At 43.1% G+C, this 27,386-nt stretch overlaps 1 protein-coding gene across 1 annotated transcript in view; it reads left to right on the top strand.

The window, feature by feature from the left end:
• The window catches only part of CDH4 (cadherin 4), a 411,166-nt gene that overhangs the window by 350,981 nt on the left and 32,799 nt on the right, over positions 1 to 27,386 (top strand). Inside the window, exon 8 of the mRNA XM_015647809.2 lies at positions 18,770 to 18,907. Within this exon, the coding sequence (XP_015503295.1) occupies positions 18,770 to 18,907 (138 nt within the window). The remainder of the gene's footprint in view (positions 1 to 18,769; positions 18,908 to 27,386) is intronic.

Here is a 27,386-nt window from a genome sequence, read left to right as displayed (position 1 = left end):
CCTGCTCATCCCACTTCCCCCGGCGCTGGGAGCGGCTCTGCACCTCCTCAGCTGCCTGATGAGCAGCTCAGCTGGGAGCAGCTTCGAAGGAGATCTTTGACTTTCTTTGGCTTCCCAGAGGAATTCATAATTATTTCCTCCTTTATCATGGAGTGCAGCTGGAGTCTTCAGCTCCATTAGAACTGCCCTGGTAATTTCACAGTGTGAAATTTACAGCAAACTAGGGACATTAACGTTAAATAAATTTATGCAACAGCAACCCTCACCCAAGTCATTAAAAGTGTGTGCAGTTTTAAATGGATGCTTCAGCATGGCATTTGATAAGTTTGTTCATTTCTTTTCCCAGTCTGTTAATTATACATACACACACACATTCTTCTGCCAGAGGTAATGGTGGAAGCTGGCTGTGGCCGTGGATGTCACCTCCTTGCAAACACTTGAAGCATGGCTGTAATCCCAGCCTCGCTGGAGTGAGGAGAGGCTGTCACCAAGAGCAGATCTGGGGGGGGAAGTGTGAGAGTGTGGGTCTGTGTGCAACTCCAGTAATCCAATTGAACTATGTAGTGATTCTGAATCACGTCTATTTGAAAAGACAGGATATCATAAAGGCTGCTAATATGGTGGAAAATTGTATTAAGCTGAGACAAGACAAAGTTGATTATGTGCAGGAGTAGTGCAGATGTGCCTGACACTGGTCGTTTCTGCATATTGATTGATCTTAAATACAGCAGAGCAGGGGACAGGATGGGGTTTCTATGGTTATTGATTTTGTTTCAGCTCCTTGGGCTGGATCAGAGGCTTTCAGATCCAGCTGCCTTGACCAATACAAGCCCTGATCAGAAAGCTTGATAAGAAAGCAGGCACAGGACTGATGTCCTGGCCAGGAAAACATGCTGGGTATGTCCTTTGAGAAGCAGATATTCAGGAACACCCCTGCTCTTCAGCTCCATGGAGCCAGAGTGTGGAATTCACTGGGAGGCTGCAGTTGGGTTTTTGGGCTGCCTTGCTGGATGTTCCCAGCGTGGGCTGTGCAGGAACAGCCTGGAGTGCTCACGAGGGTCAGTTTGCTGCGTGATCTGCTTCGCTTCAGTTTGCTGAAGGAGGAGACTTGGTTTCCTAATTGTTTAATTTTGGCTTCTATAAACCTGCTGGAGCAGAACTGTTGTTTTTCCACCTCTCCCACGTTCCAAGCAGTGAAGCTGGAAACAGGAGGTTTTCATCCTGTTCTTTGGCTGTTATCTCATTCCTCATGAGTCTTTATTAAGGCAATTTTCTTTAGTCCTGCTCTGCCTAGAGCCACTGACCTCTGCAGCCTGGCTTCCAAGGGCTCTGTGACTCTGCTGGATGAGCCATTTAATGGCTTCCAGCTGAAAGAGAGCAGGTTTAGATTAGATATTACAAAAAAACTCTTCCCTGTAAGGGTGAGGAGGCCTTGGCACAGGGTGCTTAGAGAAGCTGTGGCTTCTCCATCTCTGGAAGTGCCCAAGGGCAGGATTGGATGGAGCTTGGAGCAAGCTGGGATAGTGGAAGGAGTCCCAGGCAGGAGATGAGCTTTAGGGTCCTTCCAACCCAGGCTGTTCCATGATTCCATGATCACTGTTTCAGTGGAGCTCAAAACATGATGTGGGAATCAAATAAAATGCTGGTTTTCTAATAAACAAAACATTTAGGGGTAAGGATAATTAAGCATCTAGCAGTCGGTAAAAAGGATTTGTGGATGTTTGTCCTGGGAATTCCCTAATGTCCCAGTCCTGGGGGGTTTTATATGTCTGGGCATCTCCATCTACCTTCAGGCTGAGCTCTGTGCAGGTGAGTCTGCTGACACAGATGAGTTTTCATGATTGGGGTTTAGTTCTGAAAGAGGAATTTGTAAGCACATTGAATTGAGTGCATATAACTTACTTTGATTTATATTTGAGCCGAGGTGAAAGAACTCTTATCTGTGATTATGGACATCAAAGACAATATATTGAAATTCAGTTTTCTAATGTACACATCATTTATCAAATCTCTGCCCAATAATGCCAACATTTGCTGCACAGAAATACAACGTGATGGATTACCTGCTTCCCACCAGCTTTCTGAAGGCCAAGGAAGATAAACACAGGATTCTTGTAGAAATGTCAAGTTCAGGCTGGGGACAGGGACTGAAAAACCCCAGGACAGTTGGCAAAATTTATAAGCAGGGTGAGAATTTCAGGGACCTTACAGTCCTCAAAGGAAACAAGTTTCTTTGTTTCTTGCTGTCACCAAGAGCACAAATGGCAGAATGTGTCACCTTTTGCAGAATTTGGCCTGGTTTAGTGCCTGCTCTTGAGATGCTGATGATCTAAAAAAAGCACTTTTTTTACATCTAAAGCAGCAGCGATCTGGACTTGGATCCATAACAGCCAGTTCTTGCCTGGAATCTGAAAAGAAAAAAGCTTAGAAATATGAATTTCAAATTAAAACCGGGAAAAAATAAATAGCAGAAAACACTTTTATTTCTTACTGAGCTTCTATTCAGTTCCTGCTTCCTGTGTTGACAGTGTAAGTTATACTTGGGCAGGAAAAAAGGAAGCCCACAAACATAATTGCAACCATGTCTAATTAGGCAGAGCTATGTAAATTTAGCGTTTCTACATGATTATAAATGTCAGGAGAGCCTTAGATAAGACATGAGAGTTTTGAGTATCTCTTGTGTACCTAGTCTAAAATGTCCTTATTGCTAATCCTATTCATCTGGAGTTGCTTCCTAATTAGAATATTTATGGGCTAATAAGGAGGTGAACAAGACACTCCAGTTCAGTTCCAAAGGTGAGAGTAGGGATTCATTAGACTCGGCGTCTCTGTTTTGATTGCTGTACAATGTAATTAACATTGTGCTAGACAATCATTTTAGATTCACCTTAACAACAAATGTTTAAGAAGATTCATGTTGTTCTGTCTTTGTGCCTCCATCTGCTGAAACCAAAAGCGGTGATGTCAGTGGCTTTGAGAGATTTGGGTTTTCCTGGATAGTTTTTTTTTCCTTGTTTTATTTTCTGAACTGTTTTGACCTCAGTCTGTCAGTTACTGATGTTTCTGAGTTTTGGCCATGCCAGCTAAAAGTGAATCTGGTTTGCATATTTTATGAATTCATGTTTTATAAATTTTATGTCACTGGGACCTGCTTTATAGAAAGTGCTTATTTTGATATTTTGGTGGGTTTTTTCAGAATTTTCACTCACCTGTCTTTGGCCAGTGACCTGATATAAAACAGAATTTTCAAAGTCAGGTAGAGTTTAGCTGGTTTTAGCTTATACTACCATGAAAGCACTGGGAGTGCCTGACATTCAGTGCCTGACTCTAATTTTTCTTCTGGAAGGTTCTTCCCTTCCAGGAGCTCCACTGAACCCAGGCACAGCAGCAGCAGGAAAAATACCTCCTGCATCCATGTGAGAGCCAGGCAGTCGTGAGTTCCACCCCACAGGGCTGCAGACCTTACTGATCCACACACTGTGAGGATTTGGGTGCTTCCTTAGTGGGGTCATCCCCTCCCTTCCCCACTGAGGGAGGGTCCAATCCTTGCCCACCCATCCAGCCCAGGAGCTGGCAGAAGATTCCAGATTTCCTCCTGCTGCCTCTCTGGCTTTTGCAAGATGTTTCTTCCATCTTGCTGCCACAGCCCCCACTGTGACAGGCTGCTCTGAGGAGAGGAGCTCTTTTCCTGAGTGCAGTGGGGAGCTGGCAGGGCTGGCAGCCCCAAACCCTGCGGTGGTGCTGCTCAGGCCAGGGAACACAGGGACAGCTCCTGGGGGATTTAGAAAGGACACCACACAGAGTTCCTGTTCTCCCTCCCACATCTCTCTTTAAGCCACACTTCTGTCTGCAGTCCACATCTCAGTTCTGCTGAGCAATGGCCATAATTAATACAAATGCTAAATTGTCCCTTTATTTTTGCCAGTGCTGGAGCCAGTCTCAAAGTCAACTCCTTCCCAAGGGCAAGCTGATCAAAACAAAACCTGGGGGGCTTGATCTCTTCTCTTTCCATACTGATCTGGTTGTCTGAGGAAACAATGTTCTGTGGCTTTAAAGGTGTGATCAGAAAAGTTGTTAAGCTGTCAAGTCACGTTACTTCAAGTCTTCTCTGTATAAATTACAGTGAGGTACGGTGATCTCATAAATAATGATAAATATAGCAACATTCTACTGCTGATGGAAATCATTATCAGCCATTATCAACTTTAATTAATATATTCACATTATTCAAATCCAGGTAGAAAATGTTCTTTGGCATCAAGTCTAGAGGAATATGGATTGTGGCTTTTGTGCAATTTGAAAAGCAGCTGGCAAAAGGGAAGCAGCTCTGGGGAAATATTTTGTTTAGGGTCCAGCACCTTGATTGTCCCATAACTGTCCCCCCCTTTCCATACCTGTGTGCAAGGGCTGTTAGATATCATGTTTTCCAGGGTTATTTCTTTCCTTGGAGCACTGCTTCTGCACCAGAAGAGCTTTCTGTTGTTTGTGGCATCTTGTCTCCGTAGCAACCAGGGTAATGCTGGGGAATACACAATTGAAGATGCTGGAGATGAGTACTGGTAGCAAATGTTCTTTAACATGAAAAATGAGTGAAAACAAACAGAAAATATGGGCTAAATAAACCTCTGCTAGTTCTAAATGGAATGGTTCTTGAAAATTTCCATTAGGACTTAACAGCTCTTTAAATAAATAACCAGTATGTCCCCTTCCATCTGAGGGTTTCCATCTGTTGATTTGGTTTGTTTGCTTTTCTCCCATTTTTATGAAAATCCCGAGGCCCAGTCCTGCTGCACACCCAGCCCCTGGGTACAGGCCTGAACATTCCCTTCCCTATGGAAAAGGAGCTGAAAACATCAGACAAATGTACCCCAGCTGCCACTCCAGGAGCTAACCCATCAAACCCTGCACCCACACCTCCTGTTGCCCCGAGCCCAAAGGCCTGTTTGCAGCGTTCCAGGAGAGAGAGGAGGGTTTGGTAGAGCAGGAATTCCCTGTTTATGCACTGTGCTCAGCCTGCACCATGCAGCCAAGGGCAGAGGGCTCTGCTCTGTGCACACAGCAGAGCAGGTGGGAAAACTTCCTGAAGAGATGCTCCTGCATCCATCTCATCCCTCTGTGCCTTCCCTCCTGGCGTGCCAGGAGCCTGGCTCATGGCATCTCTCCACAGGCAGTGCAGAATCTCTGGGATAATCCCTGTCCCTCAGACATGCACCCTCTAATATTTAGACTAAAAAAGGTGCCAGGTTAGGATGGTATTTTCTGTTCCAGACAGAGGCGTGAAAATGGGATCTCTGTGGTGTGTGCTGTGTTTTCCTTGGGAAGGGCTCCCATCAGTGATTCCTTGGGCTAATGGCTTAGTTAGAGACCTTAATGACTCAAAGTGAGGACCTGTTCCAGCTGGTGTGAGGTAGCACTTTGTTTCTGCTGTCAGATAATACATCTCTAAATCTGGACTGTTCTGACATTTCCTGTGAGAAAAAAAGAAATAAGAAATCCATACAGCTCCCATTAACCAAGAGAGACAGGTAAACACTGCTGTTAATGGGGTGAGATAAAACCTTTTCACTCTGGGACACAAATGTGAGTTCAACTTATGATAAAATTAAATACATTTCATGGTCTCACCTTACTCCCCACAGGGAGTCAAACCATCTCACAAAATTCTTGACACTCATTTATCACAGCCTCCAGCTTCTTCTGACAGGGACCAAGGAGCAGAGTCCTAAATCCCTTTGCATTCTGCCTGAAAAGGATGGTCCCACCAGCTCCACATGGTCCCTGGTCTTACAGCCCTGCTTCTTTCTTGCAGTAAAGAAATTCAGCTTCTTGTTCTTCTACTTTCCCAGCATGGTTTTGTCTGAGAAGTGAAGGAAATACAGCAACACATACAACATTTATAGTGTAAGTTCATACACCTGAACCCGAGGTGAGCAGCTCCACAGAAGCTTGATGCTGCTGTAGGAGTAGGGAAAATGCTAATTTGCTTTTCCAAAGGTACATGTCTCACCAGTATTTTGGAGAGTATTAAACCTAGAATCTCATCAGCTCCTCCTAAATCTGCTGCAGGGCTAAGATGTTCAGCTGGATTCTGAAGAAAAGAGGGATGCAGTTTTGGGGATGTTTCTCTTGCATTGTACAGGCAGCTGAGATTTTGAAGTGTGGACCACAGATAAGATGGTTTCATTTGAATTCCGTATCACAGCCAAAGCAAAAACCTTTCATTTGAGGGAACTCTTTATCCCACAGTGTCCATTTTCCTTTGTAATTGCCAGAAATTATCAGTACTGGAATAAGGACTATTTTCTGCAGTTGACATAGACTGAACAAATTCCAGCTCACACATGGTACCCTTAAACAGGATAAGACACCCCAGGTTTATGGCAGGTGATGGGTGGCATGAGGCAAATCCTAAAGCACTGTAAATCTACACCCCAGCTTCTCTCACAATTTTTTATGTACCTATATCTTCAGTGTGCTGTTACATTTTTGGACTGGTTCTGTCACTGAGCACTAAGTGATGAATTGCTGCCCAGAACTCACAGTCAGTTTATTTAGATGTGCAAGAAGTTTCTTTTTGGAATAATTCTGCTCAGGGAACTGATGCAACTCAGCAAAAGGACTGTCTTGCACATAGAAACAGGTCTGAGCTGAGGGTGGGGGAAAAGAAGTAACGTTGTGAGGGTGGATTTAATCAATACAGTTTTACTTCTGTGCATAAAAAAAGGCTTAAAATTGCATTCAGCATCTCCAACCGGACTCTGCAAACCAATGAGTCCCCCTGAAAAAAGAGCCTTAATTCCTCTGCCTGCTCCCTATTTGAGGAACAGGAATAATTCTCAGCTTGCAGAAGTTTAATGAGTAGGAATTTGTCAATATTTATGCTTACAAAGAAAATAAAATATGCTGGCATTATTTATAGCATTTCAGTAAGCTTGTCAGAGCAGCATCATATATGATCAGGTCATGGGTTAACAAGGATTAATTATCTTGGCAGAATTATGCTTTGCAATTTTTCATTTCAGTCTGTTACTTTTGAGTATTTGATAATGTAGCCTGCTAAATTCAGGGTCATTTTGCTTCTTGTATGAAATTCAGCACTTCCCTACATAAATGTTTTTTAAGCGGAAATGTAGCCAGAACTGGGGAGAGCTGAAGTGCTGAAATTCCCTCTTGCAGCTAATAGCCAAGAAACTGCTACATTCCTCCAATTTTGTAGCTGCAAGAATTGGATTTCATCACATAAAGGTGGTTGGCAAGTTCCTCTTTCATCCCTCGTGGCAATGTGAAGTTAATTCCATATTACAAGAACCTGGGAGGTTTTCAATGGGGTCTCTACAGTGCCAATTCCTTTATAAAAATTTCCCCTGCTACGGTGGAACCTGCTCCTGGTCACCTAAAGGCCTTTGACACTTGCAAAGATCCTGCACATCCCTTAGATGACAAAAAGCATAGAAATTAAATGCTGTTTGATTAAGGCCCTGCTCTGGGAAAATTAAATTTTGCCTTCAATTATTGCAGTGGCTTATGGCTGCTGCTCCATCCTCTTGTCATACACAGTCACCAGAAAGGGCCCAAGGTACTCCTCCAAAGGTCTCCCTGTACAGCTGGGGAAATTTAGGATTATCAGAAATCCTTCTTGGTCCACTCCCTCCTCTTTCAAATTAATAAACAGGGCATTTAATTTCACACTCCATATATCAGTCTGCTTTTCCTGGAGCTCTGCTCTGACCAGACCCTCTCCTGACATGGAGCAGTTTGGCAGAGCTGCTCTCTCTTTGGAGCCTCACCTGGGTGTACAGAGGCTCTGCTAAGGCAGATCTGATTAAGGCTGGCAGGTTCAGTATGGGAAGGAACACGTCCCTGCTCATCACAGCAGCTCTGGCAGTGGCACTCTGCCAGCCTGGAGTCTCAATCATTTCGTTTATCAGCGGTTTTTCAGTTTATCATGAAGTCATTTGTTCCTGTTCCTCGCTTGCCCGGTTTTATCTCGTGTCTGAAGCCCTCTGAGCAGGCAGGATAGTGAGCTGTACTCTAAAAACAGAGAACAGGTACCTGCAGGGCCATGGGTCCCTTTCAAAACCTCTGCAAAACCTCTGAGTTACCAGAGGTTGGGCTTCAGACCTCACTCTGCTGGTTCTCTGCTGAGTCTTTGAGTACAGTAGAACCCAAAATTAAGTTTGCCCAAATGCCCTGCAGCCACATCCTGTTGTAAACCCAGGATGGGCCAGTAGGGCAGTCAGTATTTTCCTGGGGTTACTGTGTCTCATGCCCCAAATGCTGTACCCCAGAGAGCACTGACAGCCATCAGGAATCTCCATGGGAAGCCCTGTGCTCTCTGGAAATAGTTCCTCACTTTGGTGGCCTTTCTTTTGTAAGAGTACACATAAGTACCCATTCGTGACTTCTCTCAAATCCATTAATACAATGTTTAATAAAAAATCCTTCTTTCCTATTTGTCTAATACAACTGGATATAAACACCAGGATCATTAGCTTGTAAAAAAAAGCTGAGATGTCTCCTTCAGGAAAGTGTAGCACTTTATCCTCCATTAATCCTAGACTGTGCTCAGTGAATGATTTGTACCATTGAAGTAATTGTAGCTGTGTAGCATTTGATAAGTTATGACAAACTTTATTACTGTATTTTGCTCTGGACCTAATTGTTCTTTCCATCAGATTCAGTCTGAATTGTAGCCCTTCTAAACCAAGACATAGTACAAGTCAGGTATTGAATCAACTACATGTCTTTATTTCCTGTGTGTTGCATCTTTAATGTTGTTATTATATACAAAATTAGCAAAACCAAATATTGCTCATGTTCAAATGCCTTTGTTTCTTGTCATGGGTCAGAATTTCCAGCCAGGAAAAAAATCCTTCACTCACAAGATAAGCTTTCAGTTCATTTCCCACAGAACTGGAGATCTTTTTCATTGCACCTGTTTTCATGTAGCCCTTTTCCAAGGCAGGAAAACAAAGCCTTTGCAGGCAGAGCAGGTTTTGACAAAAGCCCCCTCTACTATTTCCAACTTCACAACTAAACTGAATTTCTTTTCCAGAAGTTGTCAATCACATTCTCCCTCAGCAAATCGACGCCACATGACCCTGCCCACGCCGGGTGAAACAGCTTGGAAGAGAAATACAATAGGGAGCATCTCACATTCATCTCTTCTCTGTTATTTGACTGTTTTCCACTAACCTTTCCTTCTGCCAAATTTAATTAAATCAGCTGATTTGGTGGCTCTAACCTGTTCCCTCTCTGTTTGGACATTCCCTTCAAGTCATAAGGCACATATGATGTGCACCCAGCAGGGACTTAGCCAAGCTATTTCCTTAAAATAATTCTCAGCAATGAATAACGAATGACACCAAATGAGTTTATTTTATCCAGACCATAAGGAGTCAACACAGTACAGATGCCCCAGACTTGTGTTGTGCTCCTGACTGCAAATAACTTTAAAATCCAGAATCTCAGTGTTGTTCATACCACATGTATTACATATAGGATTAGACAAAATGGTTTGAATGTAATACCTTGATTTTATTTTTTTTTAGTTGCTGCACTGATAGATTTTTAAAAAAACCTCGTGTTCCTCAGAATAAAAAGGTCTGGCTACATCAGTGGTGTCATGAGTGTGGAATTTCAAGCTTATCTGCAAAAAGGAGACCAAGTATAAATAATGAGCAATACTATGAATATTTATTCACCTACACTGATCCTCCTGATGATCTTTTTCAAGCTTCCAGCCTGACAGAGCTTAAAGAAGAAGACAGTTTTACCTGAATTGTGAAAGGTTTTTCTTCCTCCGTCTAATCAAGCGTGATACACCAGAAAACAAATCAGGCTGATAAAAACAGAAGTCAGACTTACAAGAAAAACAGCTGTAGCAGCTAAATGGCTTAAAGCAGAGAAAGTAGGAAAACAGCATGTGGGGCTAATGATGGGTGGTTTTCAGGTTTCAGAATACATTAAGGCATTCTCCCTGTTTATTAAATTGCTCTGGCAGCATTTGACAGCAAAGGTTTTGTGGATTATAAGAGTGCAATGGACATAACTAGGATATTTTTTTATCCTAAAGCCTGGCCTTTGGGTAATCACCAAGAAGTTATGCGCTGCAGGAGGAATTTGCTTTGCACAAGTCCAAAGAAGGTTGTTTTTTACTTGAAAAAAAAAAAATGTTTCTGAGATTGTTGTTTACTTTCCCTTCTCTGCCTTGAGATTTTGAGTTTTTTCTGTCTCAGTACTCACTCCTTTTGTCAGTAAGTGGCAAAAACCACCTGGAAGCAGCATCAATTTACCTCTGGCATATTTACCAAAGGGCACCTCTCTGCAGCGCTGGGTGCTGTGTGACCACCCAGATTTTGAACTATTGCTCATCTCTCCCTGCCCAAGAAAAGCCAAATGTAATTTCATGGTTTTACAGAAATTGCCTCAGCCAAAAGTTAGAATGCTTATTATTCCTCAGGTGTCCTTTTAAGTGCTCTTTGTGAGGTGGCCTGGAATCTCTGGGGCATAAAGGCTGGAAAGTGTTGATGGGAGTTGGGTCAGAGCTGGTTCCTGGCAGATGCAGATGGACACAGCTCTGTCCTGTGCAGGGGCTGGGGATGGGAGCTCTGCAGCTTCCCTCATCCCAGTGACCAAGTGCTGCAGCCAATAAATGGATTTCTCTTCTCGTGGTATCGCTGTTAGATAAGAAAGAGTTTTAATTTCATTTTGAAGTGTTATTTTTAATTTCTTTGATGCATGGAAAAATTAAATGACCTGCTAAAGGTCACTTGGGGAGGGTTTGGGAAAATGCTAAAGAAATCCAGATCTTCCAAGCTGCAGCCTGCAGCTGTCATCACAACCCTCCTCTGTTTTGGCACAGTGGCTGTAGTCAGAATCGAAATACATTATCCAAGATATTCATCACATCTCTTTTTTTTTGTGAAATTTATCTGTCTCTCATTCCAGCTCACTGCTGTCCCTTTGCATGACTGTCAGAAGCAGGTAATTCAGTTTCCTTATTTCTCCCCTGCTTCCTTGTGGACTTATCTCTGATCTGGAGTTTGGATCACTGAGAAGAGAGATGCCCATTTCTAGTGATTCTGTGATTCTAATGTTGGTATAAATGAGAAGCTCATTGACTGACAGTCTTTCTAAACAGAAAACTTGATACTCTCCAAGGACAGGGATACTGTAACAATGGGGTTTCTGACAATACTGATAATAATTCTGATAATAGTTTGGAAGTCAGCTCGTAGCTCCTGAGTCAGTTCATTCAACTTTTTAGAATGCCTGTGCTCAAATATCAGATAAGAAATGTTGTGGCCTCTATTGCCCATCTTCTGCAAGTCCAAATGTAGAACAAGTATGGGATTAATAACAAACCCTACTGTGCTGTTAACCGTGGGCACAGCACACTTGTAAACATCCTGCTGCCACCAGAGGTGCCCAGCTGGGGTCAGAGCCTGGCAAACCCTCTGAAGGTGTGTTTGGGTCACTTCACTGTTTCGGTGGATGAACTTTCCTGTATGCCCTTTTCTGTGGGCAGAAGTTGCTACATTGAAAATTCACGTTTTTCACTGCAGCTTGGGTGTTTTTTAAAAACCTTGATAGCCCAGGCTCAGTGTCTAATCCCTTAGGGGTAAAACTCCAAAAAAAGAAGAAAAAAGTATCTATCTCAGATGAATGTGGTGGCAGTGTGTTGTGCTCAAAGCACCTCTGCTCCAGTTTAATACAGCCCTTCCTATGCACAGTATTGCTGGAACCAGCCACTGTTAAGAGAATCATTAAAATGATCTGTCAGGACCCCCAGTCTGTCTTACCATCTCCATTTATTTGTCTGCCGTGGGTTGGTTTTGTTCCTTTTTTTCCTTTTTTTTGTTTTTTTTCTCCTGGTTTTTTCTCAGGGCTGTTTAGTGCTTGGAGTTTCTATTTCTGAGCATCCCTGTGTATCCCTGACAACTGGCACATCCCTCTCGGAGCTGTTCAGCAGCGTCCTGGCACTCACCACGAGATGGATGAGCAATTCTGTTTGGTTCACATACCTGCTGTCTGAGAGGCTCCAGGGAGATGTGGCCAGGATGCTGGGAGGCTTTTTGGGAGCCTGCTGGGGTGTGCTGTGTACCCAGTGCAGGCAGGGTTTCCACTTCAGCACTTCCCCACCTGAATGGCACAAGAAAAGGTAGCCGTGGGCAGCAGCCACTGAACTGTTTGGTCTCATGCTACTAAAAGGCCAAACAGAGTAGACTCCTGAAAGGCTTTCTGGCATTCTTTGATGTTGTAACCTCTGTGTGATAAAAAGATCATATTCACTTTCTTCCAGGTAACTTTTAAAGCACTTCCTCCTGCTGTCATAGGAAAGTTCAGCTTGCTATTGCTGCCGTGTTGTACCCACCACCAGAGGCTGTTTTGCTTTCAGAAGCTGCCACACAAAAGAGGAAAGAGCTGCTAAAAGCTGGAGCAGGTCCCATTTACACTTCTGTGAGAGATTCAACACCTGCCCTGGGAGAAGCTGGGAAAGTTAATGGTGTGTCTGGTGGTTCCAAATGGGTCAAAAGGTGTCAATTGTAACACATTAATATACTATCATAAAGTGCAGTAGCTCAAGAGAGAATGAGTTGTATAAGGTGTGAGATCCCCCAGGTTATGGCTCTTAGGTGCTGAGAGGGAAAGTGTCAAGAAGAAGTTTAATTGCTGGTGGTTAATCAGGCTGCCAGGAGAAAGCTGTTAGAGGTGGATGTCAGTATAGCTCCAGTGCCAATGAGAATCCTGAGCTTGGCTGTGAACCTTCATTTGTATCAGACAAAATGGGTTTTGAAGGGGAGTGGAACAGCTCCTCCAGACTGGAGGTGTGGATAAAACTGCAGTGGGTGGTGGGACTGAGGCTCTTCTTGGCACAGAGGAGTTTATTGGTGTTTGGGTGGTGGCAGGTTTGGAAGGAGGGTCACAGGAATTACCAGGGTCTGGCCAGCACATCACAGGCCAGGGTGGCACAACAGCTTTGCTAGGAAGAAAAGCAGCCTGGGGAGCACAGGGCTGTTCCCAGCAGAGCAAACTGTGCCTTGCTGGACAGAGCCAGACCAGCACCACCCCTGCCTGGGGCTCTGCCATCACAGGCAGCTCATAAAATCAAATACATCAGAGGCTTGTGAAAGGAGAACACCTTGCCATGCTGGAGGAAAAGCCAATATAGCCCCAGCCAAAAGGAGAAAACAACCCTGGTGTTTGCTTTACTGTCTGTGGCTGCACAGCACTGAGCAAGTGGCCCAGTTTGTTTTAAAAGTAGCATTCCTTCCCTTGTTCTCTGCCTGTCTTAGCAGAAACATGAACACCTCAGGTAGGAGCTGGTCCTGCCTGTATAGCAAGGCTGTGATGGAGCAAAACTGAATCTTTTTAGCTCAGGCAGCAGCCTGTGCACTGGGATTTACAGGCCCAGGGTTTGATGTCTGCAGAGGACTCTGCAGCCCCAGTGTGATGCTGTCTTGTCTGGGAAATGAAAAAGTCAAGGTTTATCAGAGACTCTGCTCAACTCTGGCTCAGGGGTGAAGCTCACTCAGCACCACCATGGCTGGGGGAGCTGCAGATGTGCTGGGTTCTTGGGGTGTTCTGTGAAAGCTGCCTTCTTCCCAGAGCTTCTAGAAGAGGCCTTCCTGCTGGAAACCTGGTTTTCTTTAAACAAGGCTAAGCAGGGAATATTAAAGGATAGATTCTTTAAAAGCTTCACCTGTGAGCTTTGTGTAAATCGTGTCTAGTTAGGTCTTTTTAGAAAAAGTACTTCTGCTTGAGTCAAGTGAATGTTTGGGGGGAGTTAGTTTATTTGTTTTTCAATTGCCTTTCCCGTTTCTGGTGCAGTATTTATTAATGGTGTGTTTGCCATCTCTGATACCCAAAAACGTGAACATCAAGTCTTCACTAGCATGCAAAAAAATGATTTAGAAAACAAATCACAAGAACATTTCATATTCATCTCATTGGTGTTGCAAAATTAAGGGGAGATGAAAAACACACAGATATAAAGAAGATGTGAGGATAACCACAGGAGGAAATAGAATTTAGATTTTCTATCTCCTTCACCAGTAGATTCCTGCTAATACATCCTACATCCTGGTAACCTTATTTGCTTTACCAGACGTGATGCTAAAATTAGCTACTCATACATTTCTCAGGAAGTAGTAATTAATTGGACAATATTTGTACAGAGCTTTGAAAATGTAGGTCCTAATTTTGAAAACCCTTTGTCCATAATGCAGATTAATTTAATCACATAATTACTGCATTTCTGGACTTTGGTATACACAGTTCCCCAGCTCATCTGTGGTGTATAATAATTGCCTGTGTAAACTGGCAATAGCCACATTTCTCAAATACTGTGCGTGCACGTTTGAAAATTGGGATCACAGGTAGCACTCCACTACTAGGACTTCATTTTAAACCACTTTGTTCTTTTCTAATCTGTCTCTGAATATGATTTACTCTTGTTTATGTCCTCTCTCAGCAAGACTGTGCTCAGCTCAGCCAGGGATTTGAGCCGGCGCTTTCCGTGCCAGCCTCTGTCTCGATGGGGAGAGCCACTTGCAATAACTGTAATTTTGTTTGGGGCACCTGGTCCTTTGTGTGTGCCAATGGAATGGGCTGGTTCAGTGATAATGATCAGTGTTAAGCCTTTTCACATGAACAGTCTGTGCTATTTGGCCTGAAAGGGGTTTTCTTCTTTTTCTTTTTAGAAAGTTGTTTGTACACAGAGAGAGATCTGCCTTCTGCTTTAGATCAATTTGTCATAATTTCTACCTAGACCAAGAGGATTTAGCCTTAATTTAATACATTGTTTTGAACGTTTTTGCTCCCCAGACCCTGTATTAGATTGCTCCAGCATCTCACTCCTTTCGTGGTGAAGGACCTACTAATTTCCAGCCTAAATTTATTCATGGCCGGTTTATACCCATTTGTTCTTGTGTCAACATTGTCCTTTAGTTTAAATTGCTTCTTTGCCTTCCTAGTGTTTATCCTCCTGATGTTATTTATAGACAGCAATCATATCTGCTATCAGCCTTCATTTTGCTAGACTAAACACGCCAGGCTCTTCCAGGCTCTTCTGCGGTGATGGGCTCTTCAGTGGCGGCACCTGGCTGGATCCAGGGCTCAGCAGCGAGCACAAGGGCCAGGATTGTGCTCAGCATCCCGATGAGCCCTGGCTGCTTGGCACAGGGACTCAGGGCTGCCAGATGTGCAGTGCTAAGAGCTGCACACAGGATTTGTGCTTGTGAGGCACCGGGGAGCGGGTGGGACACGGGGACAGCCCTCCTTCCTCCTGCCCAGTAAAACAACTTCCAGGAAAGTTTTGTTTTATTGGTGCCTTGCTGCAATTTTTTGTATTTTGTGCTATTAAATCATATCTTTCTATTATTCAGTTGCCCTTCTTCCAAGCTGCCATTCCTCCTGTACAAGGCACCTTTTTAACCAAGCCCTTGACTAATTTGCCATTAACGATCTTAAAGCATTCCTTCAGCTAATTCCCATCTTCTGGAATTTAGCTGATGTATTTCTTTGGGGCACTGTATCAAATGATTGACAGAAGAGCAGACAGCAGATCTGCCACAGTTCCTTTAATTATTTCTTCTTTCATAATTTTTTTTCCTTTATAAGTCCTTCGTTTTTAGGTCAGACTAAAAGCTCTGCACTTATCAAGACGAGTTTTTTCCTTGGCTGGAGCAGAAACCACACGTTTGCTTTGCTGTAGCATGAAGATCTGTTGGATTTATTAGAAAAACTTGCCAGAAGACCTCCCACAGGCTTCAGTGGGGCTGGGTTTTTAGTCTAGACACCCTTGGGCCACAGGCAAGTTTCCCGAGTTCCACAGCAGCACCATCAGGGCAAACATACAGTAAATGTTAGGACCATTTTGGTTTACCTCTATGCTGTAATTTCTGCCCTGTGCTATTTAAAATGTCATTTTTGCAGAGAAAGAGAATAGGAGAATTATTCTGTATGATCAAAATGCCATCGAGAAAATGTCTCTTGTGCTTGGGGGCATGAGGCTGCCTTTTTTTTTTTAATAGTTCTAACAATAATAATACTATTAGGACAACAAACTGAGATGCCCCTGGAGATGATGTGACAAATTGGAAGGACATGCTGAAATTGAAATTGATTGAATAGTTCAATAAAATCAGCTTAATGCACAAAAGCAAAAAGATTAGCTAGAGAAGAACAAAAAATCAGTAATTTGTTATCTGCTGGGGCCAATCTCACTGGAGATTGAATTAGTTATAAACTAAAACTAGGCACTTGAAGGGAACACCCTTATATGCCCACAGTGCTGGAGCCTTTTGGATGGAGCTGGATGTGGATGGCAGCCATGTGCCTGAAGGTTTGGCAGATCACATCTCAGACTATTTCCATTTGGTGGACTTGGCAGTGTTGGCTTTGTGGCTGGACTTGATCTTAAAGGTCTTTTCCAACCTAGATATTTTTATGATTTCGTATGTCTGAGTTCTATACAACTTTCCACACCATTCTCCATGTCAGAATCCACTTTTGCTCTAAACACAATAGTTTTGTGTTCAGTTGATGGAAATCAGTGCAGCTTTGGGGATGTCTCTAGGACTCCCCCAGCAGCTCAATTCTGATGTACCCATCAGCTGCCTCTGCTGTCCTGACGTACAGCACCAGTCTCCAATGTCCATTCCCATCGTGATCCTCCTGAGCACTCCATCCCTTTGAGATCTGCTGTAACTCCCCACATTTTCTCACCAGGCTTGGACTGCCTATGTTCCTTTGTCATCCTTCCCTTCTTTCCATCCTTCTACACCAGCTCTTTGTGCCTGGTACATTTGCATATTATAATAAATCCTGGCCATTGTCCTTCTCTTTTTTTGTGTGTGCCGTATGATCTGATCAAAATCTTTCTTTTAAATTTCTTTAATTTAGTGTTCTGAATTTGTGTAGGGGTTTTTTATTAACACTACAGAGCTCGGTGTATGGTGCTTTGTTAAATAAAACTCTGTTGTAAACCTGGGGTCTGTGAGTACACACACAGATGTGTTTTTCTCATTTATGTGAAATCTGATTGCTGCTACTTTTTTAAGTATCCTCCCCACTTCTATGATTTAAACCTTCTGTTATTTCAACCAAAGTGTTTGGCCTGTAAGGAAATACTTCCATCAGCCTCCCAGGTTGTCTGTAACAGAGATTAAGGAAGGAAAAGAGAAATGAAATAGAAATTGCATTCACTAATAAGGACATTTCAGCCTTGTGCAGTGCTTTACAAATGGAGCAATGAACGGCACCTTCTTGCATGAGGCAAAACAAGGGCTAACAATAGTTTCTCCCTCATGTTTTATTATACAAGATAGGAAGAGATAATGAAAGTGCATTTCCATAATATATTCCAGTTGCAAGGTGCTGATGGATCCCTAAGTGTGATGTCTTGTCAATTTAGCAGGTCAATTAAAAGCTCTAGAATCAAGATAAAGCTAAAATGCAGATCTCTTTCTCTGGCAGCTCAGAAGAATTAAAGATCTGAGCCAATTACAGCACTTCAAGGATGTTTATATGGGAATAAAGAGACCTAATTGACCTAATTCATGCCCTTTGAAACTTCAGAGGACATTTGGCATTTTACACACGCCTGTAGCATTGGCACCTTGAAGGAGCAGCCCTGGGTACCTGAGCTGTGTTCTGGGGGTAGTTGGTCTTCCCTTGCATCAAAGTCCCTCCACTTGACTTCACAAAAAATCCTTTCCTGCATAAAATTCTGCCTCCACTTGGTTTATACACCTCTGGGGCTCTCTGCTGTGCCACCTGCAGCCTTAAGGAGCAGGGATGTGTTGAGCTTATGGCTGGATCCTGGTTCTTGTGCATCCCTTTGCCCACATTGCAGGAGAGGAGCTTTGCTTTCCTGTCTGCCTGTACAGATACACAACACATAATCAATAGTAAAATCTGCAGATCTAAATGAAAATTCATTGTTGAGGCCGGTTGTAAAGATCAGGAGACTTGGTGCAGGCAGATATTCCTAAGTAAAGAGATCCCAGGAAGATGTGTGCACATGCAACATCAGATGGCCTCTCCTATTTTATTCAGGTTTATTTTCCAGTTGTGTTGACTTACAGCATCCTTTAGAACTTCACTGTGTGATTTTTATGGCTGGCTCTGTGAGTTTTTTTTTCCTTTGAGAGCTGTGTTGTAGGGGGTGCTCAGGAATTTAAATTAGTTCTGCTGTACTGCTGTTTATTGCATTGAATTATTTTTTTCTCCCATACTGGACTGAAATTCTCCTTATTTACCAAGACTGTGTTAAGGATTGAAGCACGAAGAGCATTTTAATGCTTTTTGGGCATCAAACTGTGTGAGCAGAACGAGCTGGAGGGCTGCCAGGCAATGTTGATGTCAATTTTAGGGGTATAATGTTCTAAGCAATGTTTTCAGTAAAAACACATGAACAAAACTTCTACTGGTTTTCAGAAGACAGAAGCTAATGTTGCAGAAAATGCTTGAAAGTTAATAAAAATGTCAGCTTCAACCAGGGAATTTTGCCCATAAGACTTTTATTTTCCCATGAGACAGGTGATGTCCCCCAATCTATGCAAAAATCACTTCAAAAGCGTTGCAGAAAAATTCATTGATTTTTTTTTTCTTTTTGTACTAACATTTTTTATCCAATTAACTTCTCAGTCTTCTCAAAGATCACACTTGTATATGGAAAATAAACCAAGGCATTTTACAGGCTGTGTTTTTGTCTCTCATCTTTTCCTTTTCTTCTATTTCTTTTTTTTTTTCTGTTTTCCAGAAAGTTCAGCAGTACATAGTCATTGTTCAAGCAACAGATATGGAAGGAAATCTTAACTACGGCCTCTCAAACACAGCCACAGCCATCATTACAGTGACAGATGTGAATGACAACCCCCCTGAATTCACTACCAGCACTGTGAGTATCCACACACCAGCGGGGTGATGCATGGCCACGGTGGTTTTAATTCATGGGTGTTGATATCTGCTGTCTCTCCAAGCTGGTTGGGCTGATGGGAGGAACTTTGATGGATAACTGTGGAATGAGACTTCCAGGGGAGAAAAAGGAAGAAGGAAAAGACTGGTTCATGAACCAGCAAAGTATTTGGTGACCGATTTGGATGAGGCACTGAAGGAGCTCAAATAAGGTGGCAAACAGCCCATGTCTGATTGCACCAAAGAGGATGCAGTTGTTTCATAGCAATTGGCTGTAGACATATCAGAGTTATTAATACTTACGAGTGAAATGCTGAGCAGTGAGAGAGATTTGGGGTTTATGGCTTGGATATGATTTCAAGAGGGCTGTAAGTACTCTAAATTGTTAACAGGTAGCTGGTAAAGTCTGTATTTCACTGATAGCTCTAACAGATGTGTGTGCTGGCAGTAAACGTGTAGACATTCTTCAGTACATCTGGTTTTAATCAGTTAAAGATTTTTCTGATGTTTTATTAGCAAAGTCTTCTCTATTCTGTTCTCATGTGTTCCAAGGTATTCCTGGAGGGCAAGGGAAAAAAAAATACAGAGATTGCAGATGACAATTTTTTAGAGCTGGTTAAGGTAAAAATGAAGAATTGGAAGGTGAAATGATGTGGCCTTGTTCATTCCAGCCTTCATGATCCATAAATGTGGAATATCTGAAATGTGCATAGTAAATTTAGAAATCACAGAGCAGTGCAGAGGTCTGTATGCTAATAAATGAGAAATGCTTGTGTACCCCCTGTCTGTATTCATATGAGGGTCAACAAGGAGCACTAAGTGATGTGTCTTAAGTGGACATCAAATCTTTACAAATATGGAAGGTCTAACTTCTTTGTGCTCAAGTCACTGAACATCCTTGGAGGAATGTTTTTATTATTTATATTATTCTGAATTTTCATTCCATCCTAAAGGATCTCTGAATATTTATTAGCGTAGGACCAAAGTTTCCCCTTAGTTACACTCTTACAAACTGCAGATATGTCACAAAACTCAAAGAAGTCATACAGAGGCCAGTTTATGCCCCTGTGGACCCAAACTGGATTCATGTCAGTTCTGGAGTCTGGGTCCTTCCTTCCCATCTCCATCAGGAGCTGAGCTTGGGGCTGTGACATGCTCAGCTCCCTAACAGCATTTTCTCACAAAGTGACTTGGACCTAAATTCTAAGAAGAAAGGCACAAAATTCCTCCTGAGTGACAGCAAAATGGGCACCCAACACATTTTCAGGTCAGCATCAGCCCCCAGGCTGTGCTGCTGCTCCAGTGGATGTAACAGCACACATGTGCTTCCTGTCCACCATGGGTGCTCCAATCTTTCTGTTGTAAAGTTGTGGTTAAAGATCTCCTTCAGTATGGTACAATTATGGAGAGCCATAAAAGTACAGCACAGGTCTTGGGCTGTGTGGTCCTTTCTCCTGCCAGGACAGAATTATTCTCTCTGGAAGGACATTTATGTCTGTGGGACCACAGGATCTTGCAGCACAGCAGTGCCACAGCTCCCTGGTGTGTGAGGGGGATTTTATTGTGCCAGGTAAATACATCTCTGCCCTCCATTTGAGTGAAAAAGGAATGACATCTAGTGGCCATGTCACTTCAGCACAGGTTGTTCACATGACCCAGGCTGTGGCTCCCTGTCTCCAGATGCAAGTTGGGTTTGAGGTTTTGGGGAGCAGGATGAGCTGGGTCAGGGTTACTTGCACGAGCACATTGGTGCCTTCTGCAGGGCAGCATCCCCTCCAGATGGGTGTATTTTAATGGCTTTCCAAAGGGCTTCTCCAAGCTGATGGAAGGTGGGATAATGGAAATTTTCTTTCAGGTGAATTCTGAGTATTTAATGTCTCAGTGTGTGTTAAACGTGGAAGGAATAAAAGCCATCAAGAGAATTACCCACAGAGCTGTGTTAAATGGATTAGAAAATGCTACTCTTCCTCTAAGCAGAGTTGATGTGTACCATTATTTCTCTAATTTCAATCACCGAAGAAAGAGCGAGGGCCAAAGGGCTTTCCACAGTGGCACATGGGACTTCTCTATAAAGAGTTGAAAACCAGGGGTGTTTTACAATAATACTTTCTGATTCTATGGAAACAAATATCTTTGATATACTCCTGGGTATAGCCAGGCTGAATTTCATGTGAGTATGAAAGTATAATATGTTTTTTTTTCCTTACTGGCAGAGGGAACAGCATCAGGCTGATGAGTTTCTTTAAGCCTGAGCTGAATCTCCTCGCTGTCCTCAAATAGTCTGATCTGCATTTTAACACCTCTAAAAATAATAGCAAAAATCACTTTCCAGGAAATCTATGGCTCCTCAGAGAGTGAGAAAGCCCATGGTCTCTTTTAAGTCTGCGGACTGTTTGGAGAGATATTGTATATTTTTATTTTAAATAGTTGCATTGAGATGCTACTGTAAAAACAAAAATAGGCTGAATAAGTGAAACTGTGGCTTGCTCTTTGGCAAGCTGCCAGAGGAGAGGAACCCAGGAGCTGTATTCATCCCAGACAGATACAAAGGCCCACCCTATAGTGCTCTTAAATTACCTGTCATTCAGCCAGGGTGGTTTCAGACTTAATCGTTTCTGGATGGGAATGTAGCTCAGGAGGACACTGCACCATGCTGGTGTCACAGCTCATGGATTCAGCAGCAGGAATTAATGTTGCTGTGTAAAATTTAACAACGGGATGGGGGAGAGGAAAGCATCCACTGCGATGGTCGAGAGAGTCAGGGCACGTCTGTAGCCGAGCACAGTGCAGAGGGGAAGTGCATGGAGCACGTGGAGCTTCAGACACAGACACAGGAATGCCAAAATGACACATCCAGCAGAGGTGTGTTGGACATCCAAAATACCAGATGGGCTGGCATCAAAGTGTAGTGCTGGATGAGAAGCGGTAAAAGAGCAACACAATTACAGAGGAGATCCTTAAAGGTACAAAATGAAGATACCTCAGTAAAACTCCAAAATGCCTGGGTGCCTCCATGGAAATTGGTGTCAGTGGGTTTCACATCCTTTGGTCCACCACCTGAAAGGCAGGGGAAGAAAGAGCCCCACCTTCTCAAACAAAGGGTTCTGAAATTATGCAGGAGGAAGGAAATCAGAGTCTCTGGATGAAACCATTTGGAACTCAAGTCTGCTGTTAACTCTAAGGCCATTGTCCATCAGCATGGCCAGTCCTGACAGTCATGAGGACTACGTGTATTGAGCTGCAGCACAGCCAGGACCAGGTGCCTCCTCTGGTCCTTTTCCAGCTCTTTTTTTGTGATGTTGAATGTTTTCTTGATCATCAGTGCTACCTGTGCCTGTGCTGAGAAGCATCACAGAGCAGCCAGCAGTGGGGAAGTGTCTCCTGAGAGACACCACAAGAGAGGAGCATCCCCTAAAACACTGTAAACCTCACAGGCAGCTGTTTGGGGCATTTTTAATGGTTTAGTGCAGGATTGTGACCCAGGGAATGTTCTTCTGGCTGTCTAAGGGGCTTCAGCTTGTCCACAGTGTTGTGTTCTTCATGGGACATTTTTGCTTTCCAAAGTAAATGAAGGGAGGCAGCTCTTCCCTCTGCCAAAGAGGAGAGGCAGCACAGACTCCTCAATGTGCCCAACCAGCCCATGGCCACAGGCTCTGGGTCAGGTGCCATAGAAAAAGGTATTTTAATCCCACCTGCCCAAGTTTTCTGTGACTCATTCATTTCTGTGGAATTTTTGGTGGATTTTGCACCTGCCAAGTCAGCAGCTGTTGTAAAATATTGAGATTTTAACTGGACTGTGTAAGAATTTTTACTGGAAAACTGTCTCTCTTACTGTTGTAGGATAAAGGTATCACTGTGTCCTCCATTATCCAGAGTCCTTGTTACTTATAGCAGGGTCATGTCTTCTAACATGTCTTAATTATGGGGAAATTCCTCGGTCTCCCTTCAAATATTTATCTCCTGTGTGCAAGTGAGTTGTGGTTTTTCCATATTAATATGGATCCATAGCTGCTGGCCAGATGCTCACCACAGATAGAGGGAGTGCAGTGAAATTAGAGTTGGTATTTCAGAGATTAAAAGTCAGCTGAGACAGAACAATGCTGGATAGTCTCAGGTGATGTTTTATGTAAGATTGAAGCATCTTTCTTGCTCACAGGAGGAACGCCTTTAATTCCAGTGAAATCTTTAACTCCTCTCAGGCAGAATGCCCTTTCCAGTCTGACCCATGATACTGTTAATAGCCATCCAAGGATTTCCACTTTATCTGAGAAAATGCATAATCAGAGGGGAGGAGAAGTGAAAGAAATCCATGCCTACACTTGACTCATACAAAGTCTATTTTTATCATATTCAATCAGGAACAATCAGGCACAGAGAGGAGACGCAGATGAATTTGCATGATCAGACTTCTGTGTCTGAAATGTTAATTAAAAGTTATTTTAAATTTGCCTACTGTGCAGAACTTGTTTTTATAGTAGCCCATGTAAGTAAAATATTATTTCACAGGGCTAAAGTGCTCATGATTACTTGAGCTTGTCGATTTTTGGGAAAACCTGCTTGGCAATCAACCTCTCAAAAAAACTAAAAATAAAAAAATAAAAAAATTAAAAATTGGAGGGGTGCAGAAAGAAAGGGAAAAAAGAAACTGGGCTATTCAAGTTCTTTAAGCTCCTGAGCCTTAGGAGGTCTTATTTAAAGCTACTTTAAAATTTGCCCTTTGGCACTGCTTTGAGAATCTCCTCTTCCAAAGCTGAATCCAGTGGAGTCTGTTTTAAAGAGGCAGCTCTAGGACAGCATCCCCTTCCCTGCCTCACCAGCTCATCCTGACACTGACACCAGTTAGGAACAGCTCCAAAGGTTTAGGGCTGCACTGTTGGAGATGGGTGGGTGCTTCCCAGCTCCCAGGGCAGTGCTGGCATTTGCTGGCCTGGGAAAGGCTGCCTGGCCAAAGACTGAGCTCAAAGCTGTGTGGAGTAACCTGAGTTCAGAGAGGTGTGCTGGAGCAGGAGGGATGTGTTCCTGGGTGAGGTGAAGCTGGTTACAACATGGGCTTGGCTAATCAGTGAAGGAGCAAGTCCTTGCTGCAAGCACATTGGGAAAAGCAGTTCTTGCCCATTTTAAGCTGGCCTGTTTAATTAATACTGTCAGACCAGGCTCACCCCTGGCTGCTGCAGTGAGGCTGAGTTAACCTGAGCTGGATCAGGCAGTGCAGAGAAGAGCTTGGTGCTTCCTGCACAAAGGAACACAGAGAGATACCCAAGTTAAAAGGGCTTCTTGGTTTTGGCACCACACAGCCAAAAGTGTCTGACCTTTGTGTGTGCAGGTGCTCTGGTTCCCCAAGTACTGTGGGAGATGTTAATGAGCCCATTGTGAGACGTGCTCTGGAATTTGAGAGTGAAGATGCTCTCGGAGCATCGCTGCCCTGCTGGCATTGTCCTTCACCAGAAATAGTTCTTCCTTCTCCCATTCTGATGTTTCCTTCCCATTTTCTCTGCCCTGTGATTTACTGGTGTACATCATTCCGTGAAGCAAAACAAGCCAAGATCCTCCAACCCCTACAGCTTCCCTTCCCTGGTTATCTTGCTAACCCTGCTGTGCTCCATGCTCTGCTCAGTTTTCATTCTTCTGACCCACTTTGGTTATAGTAATCCAGTTTTAGTGCCTTGAACAAAGGCATTCGTATTTCATTTTTCACAGCCATGGTGTAGCTCTCACTTAGCCTCCTGCTCTGTGAACTTGCCAAAACTGAGGAAACAAAGCAAACAAGCACAACCTAAAATTGTATTCCCTGTTCTGAATGCGTTTGTTCTCACGTTCAATGTTTGTTTGAGGAGAGAATAGAGCTGTGCATCAACCTATGCAAGAGCAGCACTGCACAGAAATAGCTGATGAGAACTGTAAAAATGTGACTTTTTGAAGTAGGGTGAATGCTTTGCCTGGGCTCCAGCCCCCTCAGTCAGATCCTGCTGAGCTCCATTTTTAACGGTGAGTTTCAAAATAGCAAAGTAGCAGGGAAAACCCTCAGCTCTTCCTTCAGGCTGAAAGATTGTGCCTTCCAAGTGACTGGGATGCAAAGATGCAAATAGGTCTGCCTCAGAGAAATGATATTTAATGGTCGTAGGAAACCAAAATCGGCATCCACGTCAGGCTGCCTTGGGGTTTCCTAAACACATTTGTAGGCAGATGTACCCAGAAGCATTCAGAACATGGGAGTGTTATGAGAAATCACTTTTACATGCATGCTCATGTTTTACAAATTAATCTTACACTGTGGAGGGAGAACCCAGCAGGAGTGGGATGTCACTGGGATTTCCTGCAGACAGAAAATTGGACCAGGATGCCTTCGAGAGCTCCCTAAAAAGAGATCTTAACAGGCTGATCCAAGAAAAACTAGTGAAAGTGGGTAGCTTGCTATCTCCCAGGACCTTGGCACGTGTCCATCTGCCTCCTCCCTGTCCCTAGACCCTGGAAAACATCAAGGGCTTAAATCTTGAGCACTGTGTACACGATTTGCCAGTGTACAGACTAAAGCTGCGTGTGTAGCTGTCCATTCAGACCTCAGTGTCCCCGTCACTACACCTGTGCCATTCAGAAAGTCTGCAGTGACATTTGAGTGTAGATTAGCCTGGATCATACAGCAGTTTTAAATCATCAAAACTATGCCTGTGGCATAATTTAGAGGCAGTTGTCACACAAGGCAGAATTTAAGTAGATTGCACAGGTCAGAGCTGGCAAGGGGAAGGACCAGGTGCTGTGGTAAGGGAATGTACAGGACTGTGTTGTTTTACAGCTGAGGACAAACCCAGGAGTTCTGTACAGTTCTGCAGACAGGCTTTATTGTTAAAAATCAATTATGCTTTCATGGAAATTCCCAGATGACTGTGTTCACTTACAATTTTCCAGTCAAAACGAGCCTCAGCCAAAGTACCCAGCAAAGCCTGGGCTGTTATAGAGCTGTCAACTTCTAACTGAAATAAATTATTAGATTCAAGTGAATCGAATATGCCCAGTAGCATTGGGGTATATGGGCATCTACCTAATTCTATGTGCATTTCCATTAAATATATAGTCAGTGAGGTCTTAAAAACCACAAATCAGTCTAGTTTTCCTAAATAAGACCCCAGTGGTTCTAAATTGAAATGGGCTTTCTGCCTCTCATTGCATGTCCTGGTGACAGCCTTTGCCATGAACAATGAATTAGATTAAGGATGTTAGGCTGGGAGGCAGCAGTAACAAACAGTGCACAAGGAGAAGCAATATTCATTCTTCCCATCCTCTTTCAGCCTTGTGCTGAACTCAGCACAATAATTCCAGGCCTTTGCAGCTGCAGACACACAGGTTAGCCAAGATAAGGAAATTATTTACATCTTGATCTGCCTTTGGAGTCAAGCTGACCTTTGGAGATGGATCCCTACCTCAATGCAAAGCCTGTCCAGTGGAGCTGAGGGAGTTTGATGCCCACACAGTTTGATTCTGTTAGAGAATGAGGCTGATCCCCAGCTCCAAGTGCAGATTCCCTGGGAGCACTGGGGCTTTCCCAGGCACAGCATCTCCAAGTGCTGGAGGCCCTTCAGTGCCGTGCTAGGGAACACAAGACACCCTTCGTGCTCTCTTGTGGATGCTCAACTTTTGTTCTTTATTTTATCACCTCTTTCATCTAAAATGAAAGATATTTCTCACTTTATGAGAAAACAATAATTCCTCATGTCCTAATGAAGAAAGCATTCTTCATTCAGCCTCTTCTGTGATGTCTCTTAAGCCTTTACACCAGTGTAACACATGACAGAAAGGATGAAATACCTTTGAGACTGCAAAACAGAGATACAGAGAAGTATATGTATAAATACCAAATATAGATGTGCATAGAGCTGGATCCAAAGCATAGATAGATGGTGATGCCAGGCAAACAGTCATCAATCATATCCAAGTCTCTACTCACAGACAAATTGTGGTTTACATGAGTTATTTCATTACATTGGGTTGGTATATATGAATTAATTTTTTTTAAAAAAAGTCATCTCCTTGATAGAAGTATCTTTCTAATAAACCCCATTTATCAAAAACACAAATTTACAGTGCCTTTTGTTTTGTTCATTTCTTTTCAGTACATTCATTTTCAAATTATCACCAAATTAATCATGTCCAGAGCTTTAAACTGGCTGCCATGTGGTAAAGCTGTTCTGGTTCCTCTCCATTACACTGAGCATTAGTTATTAAGGCACAGTTCGAGGCTCAGTTTAGCTTGATTCTGCCCTGGACCTAATTGGAATCAGCTAGATTCTTCCTTGTAAATGGGTCAGTCACACAGAAAAAGCATCAAATGTAATCTCGAGATTGTGAAATAAAGCAGAGAAATAGAAAAAAGAAGATAATTTTATTTCTCCTCATTGATACCTGCCTGGTGGTTAAAAGAAGGATTAAAATGAGGTCATTAAACTTTCCTTGGAGACAAAACCCAGACC

This window comes from Parus major, chromosome 20 (genome assembly GCF_001522545.3).
Source record: "Parus major isolate Abel chromosome 20, Parus_major1.1, whole genome shotgun sequence".
NCBI lineage: Eukaryota > Metazoa > Chordata > Aves > Passeriformes > Paridae > Parus > Parus major.
This window is presented reverse-complemented; position numbering and strand designations above follow the sequence as displayed.